The sequence below is a fragment of the Eptatretus burgeri genome, chromosome 10 (genome assembly GCF_056783735.1).
Source record: "Eptatretus burgeri isolate ZD-2024b chromosome 10, Ebu_testis_v1, whole genome shotgun sequence".
NCBI lineage: Eukaryota > Metazoa > Chordata > Myxini > Myxiniformes > Myxinidae > Eptatretus > Eptatretus burgeri.
The window spans coordinates 30,898,844-30,920,810 of record NC_140970.1 but is presented as its reverse complement, the minus strand read 5'-3'; the positions used below and the strand labels follow the sequence as shown (position 1 = coordinate 30,920,810).

General features: G+C 44.7%; 1 protein-coding gene across 4 annotated transcripts in view; it reads left to right on the top strand.

Annotated features, from left to right (window-relative positions):
- LOC147018223 (forkhead box protein N4-like) overlaps positions 1 to 21,967 on the top strand; it is a 66,116-nt gene that overhangs the window by 14,904 nt on the left and 29,245 nt on the right. For all 4 annotated transcript variants that reach the window (XM_085897715.1, XM_085897714.1, XM_085897713.1 and 1 more), the window contains 2 exons: positions 16,176 to 16,399; positions 18,412 to 18,557. In XM_085897715.1, the coding sequence (XP_085753841.1) occupies positions 16,176 to 16,399; positions 18,412 to 18,557 (370 nt within the window). The remainder of the gene's footprint in view (positions 1 to 16,175; positions 16,400 to 18,411; positions 18,558 to 21,967) is intronic.

Sequence of the window (21,967 nt, the reverse complement as noted above, 5' to 3'; positions counted from 1 at the left end):
ATACCTGCACGAACATCACACCAATCCATCCACACAAGATCCAAGGAAGAAAATGCAAAAAAATTGTTTTTGGTTGCTAGTTTTGTATTTTTGTCGTTTTTAGCTCGCCTGTTCGAAAAACAGAGCTATAGTGATACCCCCGGCATGAGCGTCAGCGTGAGCGTGAAAATGTTAATTTTTTATGTATTACGGAAAAACTCCTCGACGGATTTCGACGAAACTTGGTGGGGGGGTTAGGTATGGTCCAAGGATCATGCCATTAGATTTTGGACTTGGTCCCCCCCCCAAAAAAAAATTGTTAGAGAAAAAGTTTTTTTTTTTTTTGCATTTCTACATGTTTTAAGTGATTTCCACCCCCCCCCCCAAAAAAAAAATTGTAAGAGAAAAAAAAATTTTGCAACTTTTTTTTCAACAAAATTTCGATTTCTTTTTTTTTGCATTTCTACATGTTTGAAGTGATTTCCAACCCTCCCCCCCCCAAAAAAAAATGTTGGAGAAAAGATCTATAACTGTCAGCACTGTTGACATATTTAATGAATAAGATATAAGGTTCACTTGAGTGACCCAGCAGTATTGGCGGCAGAGGTTTTGCACTCTCCCGAGTGCTCCGCCCTCTAGTTTCCTTTCCAATGTTTTTATCTACCACACTTTTTTATACGCCTGATATATATATATATATATATATATATATATATATATATATATATATATATATATATATATATATATATATATATATATACATATATATATTGGGGCGTATTATGTGATCCCGGTCGTCCGTCCATCTGTCTGTCTGTCTGTCCGTCCGTTCCTGTCCGTACTCTAACTCCCAAAGTTTTCAACTTTCACGTTTCATATTTGGTACATAGGTACAGATTGTGGAGACGGTGTATCGCGACATACGTTCGTCATCTAAAGTGGTTGCTATGGCAACCAGGATGCTGTTTTCCATGTAGTAGCACAATTCTGTATATACCTTCTTGTTTGGGCGTATATTGGGCTCACTTGCGCTCTTGTTACTGATTACAATATACAAATACATATTGTTGCGAATTCGCGCCTGCCGGCGTGCGATCGGTCGCTCGACTCGAATGGCGGCCGCCTCGCCCACCGGAAAGGACAATTCTGTCGTGACCCTCTCGGAACAACGCCGGGAGCTAGTCACGGGTGGGGGTTTAATCCCACCACAACCGTGCCAATTGCCCACCCGCGCAGGATAGGGTTGCTCGCCAAATTCGATCTACCTAAGTACCTGCGCGGATGGTCGACCGGGCGATCGTACCACGCCACAGGCCGACTCCGGACACGAACCGCTTAAGCGTCCGTTCCGTGCTACAGTGATAACCGAGCGGTGTTATCGTCGGCCTCAACGGTTCCGATTAATTACTGGGCGTATTAAGCCCACTACGAACCCTTTACGTGAAGCAGGATGGAGGGTCAATTAAAAGGAAGGAGACGAAGCGAAACGGGCACAGTTCAACATGCAAGCACTTTATTTACACGACACACGGAGAGCACACATATACAGTGAAACAGTCAAAATGCACGTAAAGCAATTAAAACAAAAGCAACAACGACGCAGAGTTACTACCGACTACGCGCACACACGGCAACACTTATACAGTTCGACTTCACAGACGGCGCCACCCACAGACATTTACACAGAACCCAAAAGAAATAGAAGTGGTCACTTCCCTGTGCGCGCACCGAGTCCTTCTCCGCGCCCTCAGCTCCCCGCTCCTCCAGCGTGGTCGGCGAGCTCGTGCTTCGCGCCGGCACGTGTGGCCGTTCGACGCCATGGACAGGGTTTTGGGGAATGAACAGGGTTTTCAGCGCTCTCTCGGTGCGGACGGGGGGGAAAAGAAATCGTCGACACTCGGGGTCGAGAGAGAGAGAGGAAATGGCGGACGCTCCGTCCCACCAGTGGGGTCTCGGGACCACACCGACTCCGGCGAACCCTCGGACAAGAACCCTCGAACAGGAGAGCGCTCTCTCTCTCTCTCTCTCTCTCTCTCTCTCTCTCTCTCTCTCTCTCTCTCTCTCTCTCTCTCTCTCTCTCTCTCTCTCTCTCTCTCTCTCTCTCTCTCTCTCTCTCTCTCTCTCTCTCTCTCTCTTCCTCCCCCCCCCCCAACACCGTCGTTTGTCCAAAAGGTCCAAGGCTCATCAGGATCAAGGGCTCCGCTAGGATCAAAAGGCTCGGCAGGAACAACAACAACCAACCCTCTTTTTTTTGTTGAGGGTTTAATGGCGCTGTCAGAGCCAGGAGGCTCTATCCACGCCACGCACCAGAATCTGATCAAACTCGCCTACAGCCAGAGCACTTCAAAGGCAGATACATTTTAAATAGGTCTCCCACATTCCTTCAGGAATTTTAATATCGCCTTACAGAGTTGAGGGTGCTTCCAGTTCATCCACCGCAGCATCACCTGCAGGTCCAACACCCTTATCCCAATAACTCTTATACACCGTACGAGACGCTGCCTCGATTCCCCAGAGAGAGGGCAATTTAGAAATAAGTGGTTTAAATCTTCAGGTTTTCTGCACACATCACAGAACCCCGTTGGGTGACATCCAATTCTATGGAGGTATGCATTTAAGCGACAGTGCCCGAGTCTTATTCAACAAAGCACTACCTGGTCCCTCCGGGAGAGCCTGGGGAGCTTAACAAGCGGAACCACCTCCGACTGTACCTTGTGATAAAATCTTCCTTTTGTGCAGGAGTCTCACTGACATTGCCATTTTCCCACAATACGATCCTTGACCAGACTAATGATTTCTGAAGGTCCCAAGGGGATTTGGGTGACATTGTCCATTCTGAGGGCCTGTTTTGCCGCAAGGTCACTGGCCTCATTTCCCCCGATGCCCACATGAGCAGGGATCCAGCACAAATCCACCACCAGACCCTCCAGTTCATGATGTTATACAAATGCCAAGCTTCTAGGACCAAGTCATACCTGCAGCCACCCTGGAAGGATTCCAGCGCCTGTAATGCCGAAAGTGAGTCCGAGAGGATAACTGCACTAAGAGGATTGAACTCGATTATCCATTCCATAGCTAGGATGATTGCAAATAGTAGCGTCAAGAAAACTGAAAGATGATCGGTTAACCGAAAAGTCCTGACTACACGGACATCGGGGATACATATTGCCGCCGCTGTCCTTCCTCGAGAGGGTTCTTTGGACCCATCCGCATATATATGCAAAGCTTGACTCCAACTTGTATTTATAAACTCGATAGCCAGGTTGAACTTTACCACAGGATTAACTGAATCCATTTTTCCCCAGAGATCCATGCGGAGACTTAGGGGTTCGAGTGTCCAGGGGGGCCAAATGGGGACTTTATGTCGGGGGCTGACTGGAAGGGAGTCCAGCTTCATTTCCTTGGCTAACTTGATACAGGCCAGGCCAAGAGGCAAGGAAGCGGAGTTGTTGTCTAACTTCAGGTATTCCCAACAATTTTCAAATGAGGATTTGCCAGGATGGCTGTCCCCAGAAGAAATGGATCTAGCCCAATATTTCATTCTCAGCATCTCCCAGCGAAGGGACAAGGGCATCTCACCTATTTCCACCAGAAGGGCAGCCACTGGAGTGCTAGTAAAAGCACCTAAACATACACGAAGGGCTTTTGACTGGACAGTCTCAAGTTTTTTTCGATTGCTCTTGGCCATATCACCGAAAGCCAGGCATCTGTAATCCAGGTGGGAACGAATTTTAGCTTTGTATATCATGAGAAGACTGTCACGATGTGCTCCCCACTCTGTTCCAGAGAGACAACGTAATAAATTTATGCCTTTGGCACATTTACCTATCAGCTCCTTCACCTACGGGGTCCAGGTTAGTCCCTTATGGAAGGTGACTCCTAAGAAAGACACCACTCAAGATGGATGGATGTAAGTACCATTAATTACCATTGCTATATCATCCGTTTTCTTCTTACGGGAAAATATGATAAACTTGGACTTATCAGCTGATAGTTTAAAACCCCAGTCTTCGGCCCATTTCTCCACGAGCCGGATATCGCCCTGGAGTTTTTTCCTCGAAGTAGCAAGATTTTTACACCGAATCCACATAGCAATGTCGTCAGCAAACAGGAATAACTTGCTATGGAGCTTGTGGATGGAGGCAACATCATTTATCATAATACTAAAGAGTGTTGGGCTGAAGCAGCTTCCCTGGGGATTGCCCTTTTCAGAATGAAACGAAGAGGAGAGGCTCAGGCCAACCCTCACCTGAAATGTTCTATTCGATAAAAAGTCACCAATCCAATCGTGCATTCTGCCATTGACCCCGAGATTACTCAGTTTATAAAGGAGGCCATTTTTCCACACTGAATCGTATGCCTTTTGGATATCGAGGAACACTCCCAGAAGAGACTTCTGATTACCTAGGGATTTCCTTGCATCATTTGCCAGCGCGGAAATGTGATCCATAACGGACCGTCCCTTTCGAAAACCGCTCGGGCCTTTATACAATATGTTGTTCTTTTCCAAGAAGAAGACCAATCGGTTATTCACCATTTTCTCCATTAATTTGCAAACAACTGAGATAAGGGAGATAGGGTCATATGAAGATGGGACAGTGCCATCTTTCCCCTCTTTCAGGATAGGAATTACAATAGCGTGTTTCCAATCGCCGGGAAGCTTCCGTAAAGCCCAAATCCTATTGAAGAAACTCAGAAACACTCTCAACACCCGATCATCCAAGTGTTTGAACATAAGGAACGATAACCGATCCGGGCCTGGGACGCTATTCTTAACCGAACGAATCACCTGCTTCAGTTCCCAAATAGTGAAGTCAAGATTGAGTGAAGGGTTTGAAGGCAGAACTGTATCGGTGATCACCCTGGTTTGACTTGCAACTTGGGGAAAACGAGCCTCTAAAACGTCATCCTTTATGATATTCTCACTACGAGAAAAGAATTGGCCCACGGCTTCTGCCTTGTCTGCATTAGAACACAGGGCTATGTTCTGGGAAATGATCACTGGAAAAGATCTCCCTCCCGACTTAACTCCCTGTATACTTTTGACTCTTCCCCATATAGTTTTGAGAGGGGTATCCGGATTAACTGATGAAAAAAATGATTTCCAAGAGGCAGACTTGGCACGTTTTATAGTTCTTTGGGCTATCGTCCTTTTCCTCTTATACTCTATAACGTCCTCCAACCTGAGGGTTTTCCGAAGTCTCTTTAGAGCCGCCCATCTTCCCTGGATTGCCAATTTGCAATCCTCATTCCACCAGGGGACCTTAATTTTCCTACCCCCTGAAGGAATTGAGGTTGGGATTGTTTCGCAAGCATACGAGCCTCGACCAAGGTATACCAAAAAAAAAAAAAAAATGCTATTCATGATTTGAACAATATTCTTATTGATGCTATCTATGTTGTGAACACCAATCTCTTCCTTCACTTCCCTGACAGATCGATCTGAAAACTGATCCCAATTCGCCTTAGAAAAGTTCCAAGAAGCCGGACTGAGTGAATCCACAGAACCCCTTTCACATTGGAGATTTGTGATCACAGGAAAGTGATCACTCCCTCGGTTGTCATCATGGACTTCCCAATCGCATCTCGAAGCTTCTATTGAAGAAATAAGAGTGAGATCCAGAGGGGACATCTTCCCTGTGGATGGATTTATACATGTTCCCTGTCCGTCATTTAATATCACCATGTCGAATTCATCGATCAAATCCTCAATAATATCACCGTTCCTATCAGTGTCTTTGGAGCCCCAGAGAATATTATGGCTGTTGAAATCGCCACATACAAGTACCACCCCCTCACACCTTCTAAAAACCTCCTGAAGACTCTTGTGCATCAATGGTTGGCAAGGATTATAGAAGTTTATAATTGTAACCCTCCCCCTCGAGCCATGGACCTTGATAAGAATACACTCCAGCTCCGTAATGTCTTCCGTTTCCGTGAAGGGAAGACCAAATTTCACCATAATGCCACACCCACCCCCTTTACCTCGATCTCTATCCCTACCAATAAGGGTATACCCCGGCATATGGAATCGATTATGCTCCTTGAGCCATGTTTCTTGAAAACAAATAATATCAGGTTTAGTTAACAACTCAGAGACGTATTTTTTTAAATTCGGACCCGTGCGCCACGAGACTTTTAGCATTCCATTGGATTATTAACATCAATTACATTGGGTCCTGAGACTGTTTGGCATTAGGACTGGTTTCTCTCTCTTTTTTATTGCCCGTCTTGTGAAATATCTTATTAATATCCTTGGTAGAAATACCATCCCAACCCACATGTTTACAGGCTGCTGAAGCAATAATGCTAATCTTCTCCGATCTCCTTTGTACAACAGCTGTGCAATTTACCACCTTAGTAATAAATCTAATGAACCCCAATTGAGAAATGTTCAAAACCACCATGGCACTTGAATCCTCAGTTTGGCAATCTTGATCTATTGTCTCCGTCTGGCAACCAACCGAAACTGTTTGTATCTTAACCGGAGCTGGAGTTTTAGTAATCCTATTCATTTCTTTGATTGGCAACACAACTTTGGGGACCTTGAGCACCGCCTCCGCATACGATAACTTCCCAGTGGTTTTCACTTGCTGAATCTGGGCCGCTCTTTGAAATTCCAGACAACCTCTGTAGGCTGCACTGTGCTCCCCACCGCAATTGGCACAGCACATCTTGACGCTCGTACAACTTTCATACTCATGATCCCCATTACACTTGCTGCAACGCCGTTTACCCCGACAGGATGTTGCAGTATGACCGAATCTCTGGCATTTGTAACATCTTAAAGGGGGAGGGATATACTCCCGAACAGGAAAGGCTTGGTAGCCCAGGAACACTTTAGGGGGAAGGACCGGGATGGAGAAGGACAACAACACACATGTGGTATCGACCTTCACACCATCCCTCACCGATGTAAGACGACGGGCTTCACCTACTCCCATGTCAGCCAAATGCCTCTTGATAACCTCCATATGAATGTCCAGGTCAATCCCATAAATTACTCCCCGGCATTCCCTTAAAGACCTGGGGATGTGAGCAGATATTCGAATATCCCCAAAAAGAGAGACTCTCAGAATCTTTTCCCGATGGGCCACCGATTTGCACTGGATCAGAAGGTCACCCGATCGAAGTTTCCTTGCACAATGTACGTCACCAAATTCTTTTGCAATTACGGTAGCCAATTTTATCGGGTTATTGAAAATTAACAACTTGGACCCTTCCACAGCTGAAATTATAATCGGGAATTTATCCCCCGGCTCCTCTTTATCCTTAACCCCTTCCCGCACCTCCGACTCTTCACTACTTCCATCACCGGGCCTGCCCCTCTTCATGGCTGACACTCAAGAAGTTCTAACACTTCTTGATGAGGGCGCCCAATCATCCTCACCCGATACCCCCTCCATATACTCTCATCCCCTGGGGCCAAGAGTGAAAATAAGGACCTTACCGATCAATACCAAAAATACAAGTACTCAGAACCAGAGGTGATACCGAATACCGGAAGTACTTGGAAGCACCCCCTCTCCCAGCCACATCCTCACCAGAATCCTCACCTTCCACCAACCCTCTTCGCAGATCCACCCCTTTTTATAGCGCGGGGCTCCGCCCCGTTCTTTGCTCCACCCCCCTTCGAGGAGCTTCGAGAAAGGCCTCAAAGAGGGGCGTTCCTCCTCCCTGGCCGCGTCACACCACGCACCCACCAATCAGGGTGCCAGCTGCCCCACCCTGCTTCTGTCACACTCCTCAGAGAAACAGGCGGGAAAAATCCACGCGCCATCGTTGTGCCTTCTTCTTTCCCTCCTTGCGTTCTCAACGGTTTCCAACGCGGAAACCGTCGGAGTGTGGACCGTGGAGGATGGCGTTCGTCAGCGGGGGTAGTGGCGAAGATGGTGGTGGTTGTTGTGAGGGTAATTGTAGCGCAGTTGGCATTGTGGTGTAGTTGGTGGTGGTTGTTGTTTGCGTGGAGGTTTGTCGTTTAAAATAACAATAGAAAAAGAAAAACGGCTATCTCAAAGGATCGCAGCCCGAATGAATCACATAAATTCCCTCTAGACAACGGATTTGGTCTAACGACACAGGTACTTAAGAGATATCTCACCTACGGGACCTGAATGGTGGTTTGCGAATTTCCACAGCCGTAACACTATATTGCTTTAAAATTATACTTCACTGCAATGCTTTATAAAAAATATTAATTATTAGACTCGTCTTTTAAAAACGATAAATGTATAAACAGGCGAGCATTGGGTGGCTTTGACACCAACTCTGGTTGTATCTATATATATTTTTTCCTTTTCTTCCCCTCAGGGGAGGAGCCATGGGCTTGGTTAAAAACACACAATATCAACCACAAACCCCCCTTGAGAAGACCCCCACCAACAGCACTCTGTACACATGTACACAATCACCCATCAATGCTCAAACTACCAAAAAGTCTTCTCAACATCCCCATACCCCTCTATTATATAACTTACAGGTACCTATGTAATTCTAATTTAAACTTATCTACTTTTTCTGCTGCCACTACGTTTCCAAGGAGACCATTCCATGCATTAACTACTCTCTGAGTAAAAGACCCCTGCCTTGCTACCGTCTTAACTCTCCTCTTCTTCACTCTCAGGCGATGGACCTGGTCCTATCACTGTCTACTCTGTTGAATAATTCATCTGCACTTGTTTTATCTCTACCTTTCATTACTTTAAACATCTCTATCGTATCTCCTCGTAACCGCATCCTTTCTCGTGTATAAAGCCCCATCTCCTTAAGCCGCTCCTCACAGCTGAGTCTTGCTCGGCCCGGAATCGATCTAGTAGCCCTGTCCTGAGCCCTCTCTATGGCATCTATGTCCTTCCGGAACTGTGGTGACCAGAACTGCAAACAATATTCTAGATGTGACCCTCACTAAATTCCTGTACACTGTTAACACCACCTCTTTTGATCTATTAATGAACCCCCTCCTTATACAGCCTAAAACCCCATTTGTTTTACCTATAGCTGCCTGGCACTGTGCTGCCTGCTTACCTCCCATATCGATTACCACCCCCAGATCCTTCTCCTGTGTGACACGCTCCAAAATTACTCCTTGCATCCTGTAATCTGTATTTTCATTGTTCTTCCCCATCCCCAACACCTTACACTTGCTCAGGTTAAATTCGATCTGCCAATCTTTTGCCCAATCCATACAAGTATCAATACTTTCCTGAATCTGATCACCACCCCCTCTGCAATCAACCTCACCTCCAAGCTTTGTGTCATCTGTAAATTTGGAAAGGTTACTCTTTACCCCATTATCCAAATCGTTGATGTAAATCATGAATAGTAATGGTCCGAGTACTGATCCCTGAGGTGCCCCGCTACTTACCTCCTCCCAGCAAGACATCCTCCCACTCACAGCCACTCTTTGCTTCCTACCACTAAGCCAGTTTGCAATCCAATTAGCTACCTGACCAGCCACTCCACAAGCCCTCACTTTGGCTAACAACCTCCGATGTGGTACCTTATCAAATGCCTTCTTAAAGTCCGGATATACTATGTCCACTGCCTTTCCCTCATCCACCCAACCAGACACTGCCTCCTAGAACTCTAAAAGATTTGTTAAACAGGAACCACCTTTGGTTAGGCCATGCTGACTACCGTTAATTAGTTTGTATTTGTTTAAATGGTTTCTCAACTGGTCCCTAATTAATGTCTCCACAACACCTTCCCCACAACTGAAGTCAAACTAACAGGTCTATAGTTTCCCAATTCTTCTCTGCATCCTTTCTTTAATGATGGTGTTACATTTGTGACTCTCCAATCCTCCGGTACCTGTCCTGACTCCAGTGAACTATTGAAAATATCCATTAACATCTCGCTTGCCTGCTCAACCACCTCCATCAATACTCGCAGGTACATATTATCGGTACCCAGAGCCTTATCTTCTCTTAGAATAACTCACTGTTCCTTTACTTCCTTCACTCCAACCTGGATCTTCTGCAAAAGCCCTTCCTCACCAAATTGAGAGATACTCTCAGCTATTGGGAATTCTCCTGACTGTTCTTGTGTAAAAGTTGAAGCAAAATACCTGTTTAATAAGCCTGCCATTTCACTTTCATCACGAACCACCCTCCCAGTGCTATTCCTCAATGGCCCACACTGGTCCGAACCTGTACTTTTCCGCTGATATAGTTAAAGAAAGCCTTGCTATTATGTTTAATATTCTTAACCATGTCCTTCTCATACTCTCTTTTGGCTGACCGAGTTATTTTCTTAACTTGCCTCTGTTTACTCCGATTGTGATATAAATCCAACTCCAGTCCTGTTATTTAAACCTAATAAATGCCTTGTTTCTCCTTAATAGTGTTCCTTATCTCACTACTCAACCACCCTGGTCTCTTTCTGTTTCGAGTTTTACATCTCATTGGAATGTACTTACTTTGCACTCCACACATTTGGTCCTTGAAGGTTTCTCATTTCTCTGATGCTGATTGTCCTGTTGTTCGAGTCTCCCAATCTCAATCACCCAACTCTCTCCTTATGCCCTCAAAGTTTTCCTTCCTAAAATCTAATAGCCTTACCCTACTATCCTGAACTCTAACCCTTAACAGAATCTTTGCACACACAATGTTATGGTCACTTGCTCCGAAATGCTCCCCCACCTCCACCTCCACCACCTCCACCTCCACCACCTCCACCTCCTCCACCATATTGGGATTGTTATATAAAAGGAGGTCTAACACTGCATTCCCCTCGTGGGCTTATCTACAAACTGGGTTAAAAAGCAATCCTGGACTAAAACTAGGAAATCCTCATCCGCTCTGCCCTTTCCCTGTTCCTGTACCCAATCTATCCCTGGCAAGTTAAAATCCCCCATAATCAATACACTTCCCTTACCACATGCCCTTTTGAATTCTTCATGTACTCCTCCTTCATCCTCTTCCTGCACACCCAGAGCCCGATAAAAGCATCCTCCCAGTATCTTACTGTTTTTACAATTTCTAATCTCTACCCATACAGAATCCTCAACATTTATTCATTCCTTAATGTCACCCCTTTCTCTTGATGCAATGCTGTCCTTTACCCAGACTGCTACTCCTCCTATTCTCTCCTTCCGATCACACCGATACACCTTGTCGCCTTCTAATCCTGTCCTCCAGTTACTCTCCTCTTTAAACCATGTCTCACTCACTGCAACTAGATCGTACTCCTCGCTGTCCACTTTGGCTTCAAGCTCTTCCATCCTATTATTTAAACTAATGGCATTCATATAGAATAGGAGTACATTTAACTTTTCCCTTTCTAAAATTCTATTTCCTTGCCTGGCCTTACTCATCACAATTACATCATCTGTTCCTTCCTTAATACCTTCCCCACCCTCCGCTGTCCTAAAAAAGCCTGAATTCCTTCCTCAATTCCCACTGCAAACCTTGCTGCTTCCTTTCTATTTAACAGATGGCCATCATTCTGGAAACACTCCCTTTGTCCCCTGAATGATTCCCACTGCCTCATCAATGTAAAACCTTCCTCCCTACACCATTCTTCCAGCCATTGGTTCACGTCTATTGTTCGCTCATAATTTCTCTATCGTTTCCTGATCTTGGGAGAATCAAAGAAAACATGACCTCACAACCCTTTAATTTCAGCCGCTTACCCAATATCCTGTATCTATTTTTCAAAACCTCTGAGTGAACTTTCCCGTTTCCCTGCATCATTCGCACCGAGGTGTACCACAACCAACCAACTTCTTCCTGCCATGACCCGACACAATATCGTTTACCCGTCCTTCAATGTCCCTAACTCCTGCTCCTTCAAAACTACACAGGATTCTATGTCTACGATCCTTCCAGCAGAATGAAGAATCTACATATTTAATAATCTCATCACCCACAAAAACTGTCTCCCATACCTCATGTCCACAAATTAATATTTCTGCACCTCCACCACTGCCTGCATCCGAGGCACCTCCACAACTGCTCGCACATGCCGCACCGCCGCCATTTCCTCCACCCACTGCACCTCTGCCACTGCCCACACCCGCTGCACCTCCACCACTGCCCACACATGCCGCACCCCCGTCACTGCCTCCACCCGCTGCACCGCAGCCACTGCCTGCCCCCGTTGCACCGTCACCACTGCCCGCCCCCGTTGCACCGTCACCACTGCCTGCCTCCGTTGCACCGTCACCACTGCCCGCCCCCGTTGCACCGTCACCACTGCCCGCCCCCGTTGCACCGTCACCACTGCCCGCCCCCGTTGCACCGTCACCACCACGATTTCCTCACACTTCCTACAACAACAAGAACCCTTTGCTTCCCCCATTGTCGACGTGGCTCACATTGAACAACTGTTACATTTTACATACTCCTCTTCCTTTCTCCTTCAGTCTCTATTTATACCCTTCTTCGTCCCCATACTCCCAAGGCCCCAACGGACTTCACGCTAAACTTATCACGAGGCCTCCCCCTGCTTCTTTCAATAAACTAACTCAACTACCCACTAAAACTGTTATGAACCTTAAAAAAATAAGTACAGCTCCACAGCCCCTGACAAATCTCGATAACAAAATACGCAAAACGCTTTAGAAGAACTGGAAGGAGAGCTCGCCACCCAGTCGTCCTCATGCACAGATGCCTGAACCGAAAGTGAAACTCACACCATTTATCTGGAATTTAAATTGATTATGGGATTTTGGTGTGAGACATGGTGGAAATGTGTATAATTCGAGAATTTAAATTCCAGATAAGTTAATTATCCAGAGTACCCATCATGCTGCGGCACTTGCTTCTGGTTCAGGGTCAGCGTCATGGGGGGCATTCGCGGGCCATGGCCCCTCAAATGAGTTATTGTGCCCCCCCACCCACCCGCAGGCTAAGCGTCTGGCACCAACCATTGGTGTATGTGTGTGTGTGTGTGTGTGTGTGTGTGTGTGTGTGTGTGTGTGTGTGTGTGTGTGAGTGTGTGTGTGTGTGTGTGTGTGTGTGTGTGTGTGAAAAAGAGAGACTTTGCAGCATGTTTTTAAATTGGAACCGGGTTGGTGTGTTGGTTGTTGACGGCAAACTCTTATTATCAAGCATTTACATCATAGATTGAGTTCTAGAACGGCAGTTTGTGCCCCCCCCCTATTTGATTTGTTCTGACGCCGAGTCTGTTCTGGTCCTTGAACCAACTTTACGAGTGTAAAGTATTCCCATTGCAACATAAAGCCATCGTCCATGCCTACATCAACACGGTGCGACAAGCCTCCAACGTTATCCGGCTCATTTATTCTGGCTCAAATCCAGTGTTTTTCCATTTCCCAAGTAAAGAACATGCCCGTGATAGCCACGTACAAACCCACAATGTGGGCGAGAGTCTTTTTGCACATCCATGTTTCCGCAGTGTCTGCACAGACAGCCACCTGCCTGCTAGCCCAATTTGTTCCTCCCTATCATCCTGACATATCCAGGTGTGTGGTCCTCAAGTTTGGTGATGACACTTAGGATTGCGCGTGACAGCTTGTACCTGGTTCTGATGCTTGAGCTTTGTAAAATGTTCTTGACTCACTAAAAAAAAAAAGGCGCCAAAAATAGGCCAACACATTTTCCCCTTGGAAGAATCTCGGTTTCACTTCTCCAGAACTTTGGTAGGTTTTTAAAAGCAGTCGGCACGGACTGCTTCTATTCACTGTACCTCCTGCACAGCACCTTTTTTTCTTCTAATGCAACCAAACACAGATGCAACTAGAGGGGGGAGCACTCGAGAGAGTGCAAAATCTCCACCGCCAATACTGCTGGGTCACTCAAGTGAACCTTATATCTTATTCATTAAATATGATGTCAACAGTGCTGACAGAGTTATAGTTCTTTTCTCCAACATTTTTTGAGGGCGGAGGGGGGGGGGGTTGGAAATCACTTAAAACATGTAAAAATGCAAAAAAATCGAGATTTTGTTGAAAAAAAGTTGCAAAATTTTTTTTTTCTCTAACAATTTTTTTTTGGGAGGGGGTTGGAAATCACTTAAAACATGTAGAAATGCAAAATATATATAAATTTCTTTTTTTGGGGGGGGTAACAATTTTTTTTTGGGGGGTTGGAAATCACTTAAAACATGTAAAAATGCAAAAAAAAAAGAAAATGGAAATTTTGTTGAAAAAAAGTTGCAAAAATTTTTTTTCTCTAAATTTTTTTGGGGGGGGGTTGGAAATCACTTAAAATATGTAGAAATGCAAAAAAAATAGAATTTTTCTCTAACAATTTTTTTGGGGGGGGTTGGAAATCACTTAAAACATGTAGAAATGCAAAAAAAAAAATTCTCCATTTTTTGGGGGGGGGGTAACAAATTTTTTTTGGGGGGGGGTTGGAAATCATTTAAAACATGTAGAAATGCATAAAAAAAATCAAATATTTTTTCAAAATGGCCGCCATAGCGGCCATATTGGATTTTGGACCAAGTCCAAAATCTAATGGCATCATCTTGGACCATACCTAACCCCCCCATCAAGTTTCGTTGAAATCCGTCGAGGAGTTTTTTCCGTAATACTGTTCACAAATAAACAAACAAACAAACAAACAGAAAGGGGTGAAAACAGTAACCTCCATCCATCTTCGAAGATGGAGGAGGTTAATAAATGAAAAATGAACAGTGGAGGGGCTACAAAAAGCAGATCAAATTGGGGCAGGGGGCAGGGGGATTATTACATTGTGATTTTTAAACCCACTATTTCCACCATGTCTCACACCACAATCCTAGAATCAAATTTATTTCTAAGAACATGCACTCAACATCATCGAAGACGACACAAGATGTGTCCGGATGGTGGTTATGTCCGACGGAACCTTCCTCTCACTTTACCCTCCTCTGTCAAGCCTAGTCTCGGTACGTCAACACCAAAACGTCAGCAGACAACTTGATCAACGGACCTCATCAATGAAGAGTTGGTGCAAGGCCTTATCATTTAATTTTTTGCTCGAAATGTCAGTCCAACTTCATTTTTCCACGGCTTTAAGTATACTCTTACCGACGTTTTGGTTGATACAATCCAACTGTTAAAAAAAGCATTCCGGTTATGTTTGCTTTGTTACTCAAATAATGTTTATTTGCATTTGCTGTCGTTTTTACTCTTATTTCTCAAACAGTTTGGCCTCATGCAATGCATACAATTGGAATGATTGGCTGCCCAGATTCTTACCTTTTCTAGAGATGTTGTATATGCATGCTGGGTATGGGGAGGGGGATAATTTAGCTTTTACATAAATTGGGGGAAGAGAGGGGCTATTGTCCAAAAAGCTTCAGTGGTGGATTCATGTCAGCCCTCACATTACTACTTCCCCTCTCCCCACCTCCAACCACCCTGTGGAAAATGCAACACTGTGATTATGAGAGTAGTTGGCTAGATTCTGTGTTCTATTACAGCCATGCGTCGCTCGCTCTGTCATGTCTGGTGTTGGCTTAATGGTCAGGGTGGTGAGCATGGGATCCTAGGATCCTGAGTTCAAATCCCATTTTTCTGTTGAATTAATACCAGGTGTGGTTGACTCTGCCTGTTAGCCTTCTGAGGTTGGAAAAATGAGTGCCAGCATGCTGGTATACTGTGTTGGGAGTGGCGACCCATCCAGGATTGTGTCCAATAGCCAAGGAGACTGCTTAGGCAGCACCAATGCTCTTCACAGAGTATGGTCCTGATGGATGGATGGATGATGGTCGCTCTGTCCCCTTCAGGAAGGTATTAAACGTTTGAACAGAGAGTCTGATATGTCGTCTTCCATGAAGGTTGAAGAATCCTACCTTCTGAGCCATTATCATTTTTTGACAAAACCTTGAGTCGGTCGTTGTTTTAAGTTTTCCTCTGCGGTTCTTGCAGCTTCAGTGACTTTAGGTCCCCCAACTACAAACTCTTTTTTGATGTCTTGGCCACGTATTACAAAATTCGAGTAAATTGTGTGTATAAAGTTAACCCTGGACATATGCAGCCACTTTGTAAGCGGTAATCACAGCCACAAAGGATGCGAAACAACAGAGTTCACGCTTACACAGGTTCGGTCGGGCAGAGAAGATAAGACTATTTGACGTCCTTTAAAAGATGAGGCAAAACGTAAAAAAAAAACAAAAAAACATTTAATCACCCGATGAAGAACAAGCAGAAGGATTACAGAGCAGGTTAGTCTAAAATGGAGGAGAGAGGAAATTATGTTTAACTTCTTGAAATTTAACTACAATGCCCTTTGTGTTGGCAGCGTCGGCGAGGACTTTGGATTGCGAGCAGGAGCTCCTCAAACCCAAGGAGTGTCTCTTCCAACCACAGAGGGAGAAAATGACTTGGGGTCAAAGGAGAACCGGAGTGAGCTCGGAGCCCAGTGTGTGCGGAGTGACGAATTGCCTTCCGAACTTCACCCTCTGTCATGGCTTCCATCAGTGACCCTTCACCCGCTACATCCAACTGCTGTTGTCTCTCATGCTGGTAGGGCCTTTTTATCCATGGTCTGAGGACTAAGTGTCGTGCAGGCTGGAATTTGGCTTTCTGACTGTGACCATGTTAATGAATCGAAACAACAGAACGTTGATCGAGGAATGCTAATTGCCAAGGGAAGCAAGAAGGAGCTCATGTTTCGAGTGTGAACCCTTCATCTGAGGAGGATTACCGCCCGACATGTCAGATCCTCCTTGCTGATCTCATGGTGGTTAGCATACTTTGATAAACGTTTTATAGATTCCAACCGTTGTTCTACCTTCCACTGACGCAGGTAGACACTATACGTCACGAGAAAGACTAGTTCTTCATTCTACCATTTTAACAGCTTGCTGGCCACAGTAGCATGAGCTGCTGCAGATCCATGGAACAATTCTAAGAGGTATAGTGAGCTTCATGGGTTTGAATCTCAAATTTGGTGCTGAGCTTATGATCCAGCCAGCCATTGATAGTGTAACAGCAAGTTTTTTTTTCCAGTCATGTACGCACTAACACGCAGGCACACTAAGGGCTGGCAGGATGGCCTTAGAAGTGTGCACACACGCCTCTGAGCCGTCGAATATGGATAAACATCTCGGCCGAGCTCAAAACTGTCATCTTGGTGTCTCGTAGGCAGGACGAGGCATGAATGTGTGTGGCGTCCCCCAGATGTTAGTTTAACTAGGAGTCTAGTATACCAACATTCGTTGGTAGACGTTAAATATCCCACTTGTCTTTCACGGAGAGTATGCGGGCTATCGCTGGCACCCTGGCCAAATTCCAAATTCCTACCTGTCGAATTGAACCTAATGTCAGCCTCATAATACAAGTGTGATATAGGCAGATCATACTGAACAGGCCACTGGCTATAGTCATGATTATAGTGATGTCTCACACGAACAATTGATAGTTTGATACTCCACCAGTCTGTCGTGCATTGTATCAGAGGGTTACAACATATAGTTGTTCAACTCTTCTGAAGAAAAGTAGTGAGTTAAAAAACAAGTTTAGGCATTTTACCATTGCTGCGTTTTTCCATATCTTAAAGCCACATTAATTTTGACTTAAATTTTTTTTAAATCTGGTTAGATTTAATTTCTAGTGCAGGACATGAACAAGAGAAACCTAGTGAGTTCAGTGCAACCACTCACAGGGATATCAGAAACAACCGAGCAAGTCATTCGGTCAATCGCAACGTTCAAAGACCATCACATGACTTTCACCGACGTTCGATCAGCTGCGCATTGGATTGTGTCAAATATTTATATTTCGCTCATCGTGGACACACACATATCCAATTTATCACTTAAAACAATAGCTTGCGACTTGCTCAGTTTCTCACACACATAAAGTCAAAGACGTTGTTCTACAGAAAGATTGCATCAACCAATACCCAGGTACACATATAGTAGTTAGCAATGTTGGCAAGTGGAAAACTTTCAGGATTTAAGGATACTTCCAACTCAAAATCGATCAAAAATCAACTTTGAGACATGCCAACAGAGACCAATGCAATACCTATTTGCATGCAGGTTTGCACTGAGATTTTATATTGCACTTGCTTGGACTTGTAGAGGTATTATCACTTGCATATCATTAATAGATTTAGCATCTTAATTAGGCAAGTCAAGTATGCTCGTAGAATGTACAATTTATCCTTTAAAGCATTTAACAAGGGAAAAAGTGGTCGAGTGAGGGTTGGAACTCGATTCCCAGTACACCACCAGTGAAAAGAACAAAGCAATAAAGAGTAAGGTACATTCTCTACTCGGCCCTGCTTTCAGTTGTACTTATCCTGCTCTGGAGTCGTATCACTGTGATCACAGAAAAGCGGGTTTAACCGTCCAGGTGTGTTTGGTGAAACACGCACCTGGCCTAGTTTTGTCCATACAGTTGAAATGTGCTGATAAAGACAATGAGGCTGACTCAGAAAAAGACCTGTTTAGTGTTATGCTTCATCACTCATGGCCTTTATGCCAATTACCTTTCCACGTTCTAATGCCACCCTTATTTCAACCTGCCAGCTCAATCACCTCGCCCATGGGTGTCTCCTGTTCGTCCTGCATTGCCATCTTACCCAACTCCAACCTCACCATATTGTGGAGGAGCTTATGTTGGATCCCAGCATCCATCGTTCACTCTCCCTGCTCATCCACTTCCTCGCCCACCAGTGAGTATATTTGAGTCTTAATCAGCACTGAGACTTGGTATGCAGGCTGGAATTGTAAGCATGGAACCAAGGCTTGAAATGCAGAATCATGCACAGTACAAGGTCTGCTCGAGTCATGGAAGCTCGAAGCATTCCTTATAAATGATAAAAATAAAAGTACAAACACAGAATGCCAGTTCCTGACTCGAGGAATCCTGAAAACTTTACTAGAAACATCTAAAAAGCATAGCGAAGGATATTGTTCTCTTCCACTGGCAAGAGTTCAAAAAACAATTATCTGCTACCCACATGTCACCAAAAGCAATTTATCGTGTCGTGCATAGATGCTACTGTATGTATTCATGAGGAACACAACTGTATTCATAAGGAAGAGGACTCTTGCACATTAATTAATCCATAATAAGTGTGTGTGTCCTCCAGAACTCCAGAATCATTAAATCTCGCAGCACGAAACTTTGCAAGCATACTTGATTGAAGGGAACTCCAAGGGAGTGCATGAATGATAAAATAGGGTATTTGGGTAAATTTAAACACCCCTTTTTGAAGATAATTTATGGCGTGCTCACCATAAAAAATAAAATAAAAAGACCCCACCAAGATAGTGGCATGCCTCTCACGGGTCTTAAGCCGCCATTTTGTTTTGGCCTACTTAACAATGCCTTGACTTAGAACAGGCCGCATCAATTTCTGTAAAATAAAGCGCTCAGAAGTTATTTTTTTTCACTTTCCTCAGTCATTATCATCCAAGACCCGATCTTCATCCCGACAAATTACTGTATGCATCCCTCTTGTAGGTGCTATAGTTTTCAAATTAGGAGTTTGAAGCGATGCAATTTGCTCCACTCCTCTGCATTCTATGATGGGATTTTCCCTACTCCTCTGAACTTCGAAGGTTAATCGTGACAAATTTTTATAGAATCACATTTTTTTTTTTACTACGATGCACCTTACAAAGGGTTTTAAAGTCATTTTCTCACAATTTATAACATAACTTATTTATAACACGGGCCACCACCTGTTGCCATTTCCGAGCATAAATCCAAATATACAATCGATATAATATGGAATAGGCAAAGCCGAGAAGCGAATGTAGAATTCTTCTTTCATTCGCTTCTTAAATATATCAAATTAAAGTCTTTTTGCTATGAAAAAAATTAATATTACCTCAACATGACCTTCACAACAACTACACCGCTGAGAACAGGATCTCATCTGAAAAAAAAATTCCTCAACATTACCTTCACAACAACAACTACACCGCCTAGAACAGGATCTCATCTAAAAAAATTAATATTTCCTCAACATTACCTTCACAACGACAACAACACCGCCTAGAACAAGATCTCATCTGAAAAAAAAATATTACCTCAACATTACCTTCACAACAACAACTACACCGCCTAGAACAGGATCTCTTCTAAAAAAATTAATATTTTCTCAACATTACCTTCACAACAACAACTACACCGCCTAGAACAAGATCTCATCTGAAAAAAAATATTACCTCAACATTACCTTCACAACAACAACTACACCGCCTAGAACAGGATCTCTTCTAAAAAAATTAATATTTTCTCAACATTACCTTCACAACGACAACAACACCGCTGAGAACAGGATCTCATCTGAAAAAATAAATATTACCTCAACATTACCTTCACAACAACAACTACACCGCCTAGAACAGGATCTCATCTGAAAAAATTAATATTACCTCAACATTACCTTCACAACAACAACTACACCGCCCAGAACAGGATCTCATCCAAAAAAATTAATATTTTCTCAACATTACTGAAATGAGGACGAGAGAAGAACCTTCAGAGTTTAGGCTTTATTCCATTTGATTGGAGCCGCTTCTATGGGCACACCAGAAAATACAGACGCAGCATGGAATACATAAGCAGTAAGGTACACACGCGCAACTAATCACCGCAAAATAAATCAGTATTATATATCAATCAGTATTCTCACCATTCAATGAGCACCAAGTGAGCCGCCGACATAAAACGACAATGCCCCTGGGACAATCTGCGCGGCCGAGCCGAACCTCAGCTTTATCTATTCCGTGCTCGAGCCGGGCAACATGTGATCACACGTCACGACCTTCAATTCACCACATTTTCCCCGTCTTTAAAATGTAACTAGAGGCCCAACTAACGCACCATGATTACTTCAGCGCTACAGGAGTATACATTTCAAGCAACGCGAACTATCTAAACTACAGAAGCATACATGCCAAGCAGTGAGGATTATTTTGAGTTGTAGGAGCATGGTAATGAGCATCGATATATGATGTAACGAGCATATAGGAGCATGAGCATCGAGGATGCCGATAATCCCCTTTACAGATCGAGTCGGCGAGGGGGTATTATTCGTCGGCCTCTCCGGGAGTAAATGGCGGTTTCACTTGAGGGAGGCTTCCGATCCTCTTGGTGAGCCTCGACTCGTGCCGGGGATGACTCCCCGATCGCTCTCGGGTGGAACGCGGCAGCTCCGTCGTCACCCTTCTCGGGTGGAGTCCCTGGGGGGGGAACACCTGGGGAGGGGATGTCAGAGGGAGGTGTGCCAGATGGTGGTGTACCTGCAGGAGGAGTACCTGCGGGAGCCAGATGGCGAACCGACACAGTGGTCTCCCTGCCATCCGGGAGCCTGACATGAGCGTATTCTGGATTAGCATCGATGAGTTCGACCTCCTCCACCATGGGTTCATACTTGCTTTGTCATACCGGGCGTTTCATGAACACTGTTCCGGGATAGGTTAGCCAGTTGGGCACCGATTGGCCGTCAACATAACGTCGTTGGTGAGTAAACATTCGTTTGTGAGGAGTAGCATTGGTGGACGTGCAGAGCAAAGAGCGTATGGAATTCAGAGCGTCGAGAAGGGTAACCTCCCACCGCTCGGGCCCCAGCCTTCTCGATTTCAGCGCCAGAGTTACAGCTTTCCAAATGATTCCATGATATCGTTCCACCTGCCCATTACCCTGTGGGTTGTAACCCGTCGTTCGACTAGTTGCTATGCCGTGCTCTAATAGGAATTGTTTTAGCCCGGCCGACATGAAACACGGCCCTCTGTCTGAATGTATGTACGAAGGTTTCCCAAACATAGCGAAGAGGTCAGACAGACATTTCACGACAGTGCCCGAGGTCATATCCGAGCACGGAAATGCGAATGGGAACCTTGAGTATTCATCAACAACAGTGAATATGTATCTGTTGTCTGTCTCGGTCGGCAGGGGCCCTTTGAAGTCAATGTTTAGTCTCTCGAAGGGTGAAGTGGCCTTGATCAACCGGCCAGATGCCGCGCCATAGAATCTGGGTTTTAGTTCAGCACAAACAGGGCATGAAGCATTCATTTGTTTAATATCTTCAATAGAATAGGGAAGGTTTTGTCTGCGCACGAAATGTGC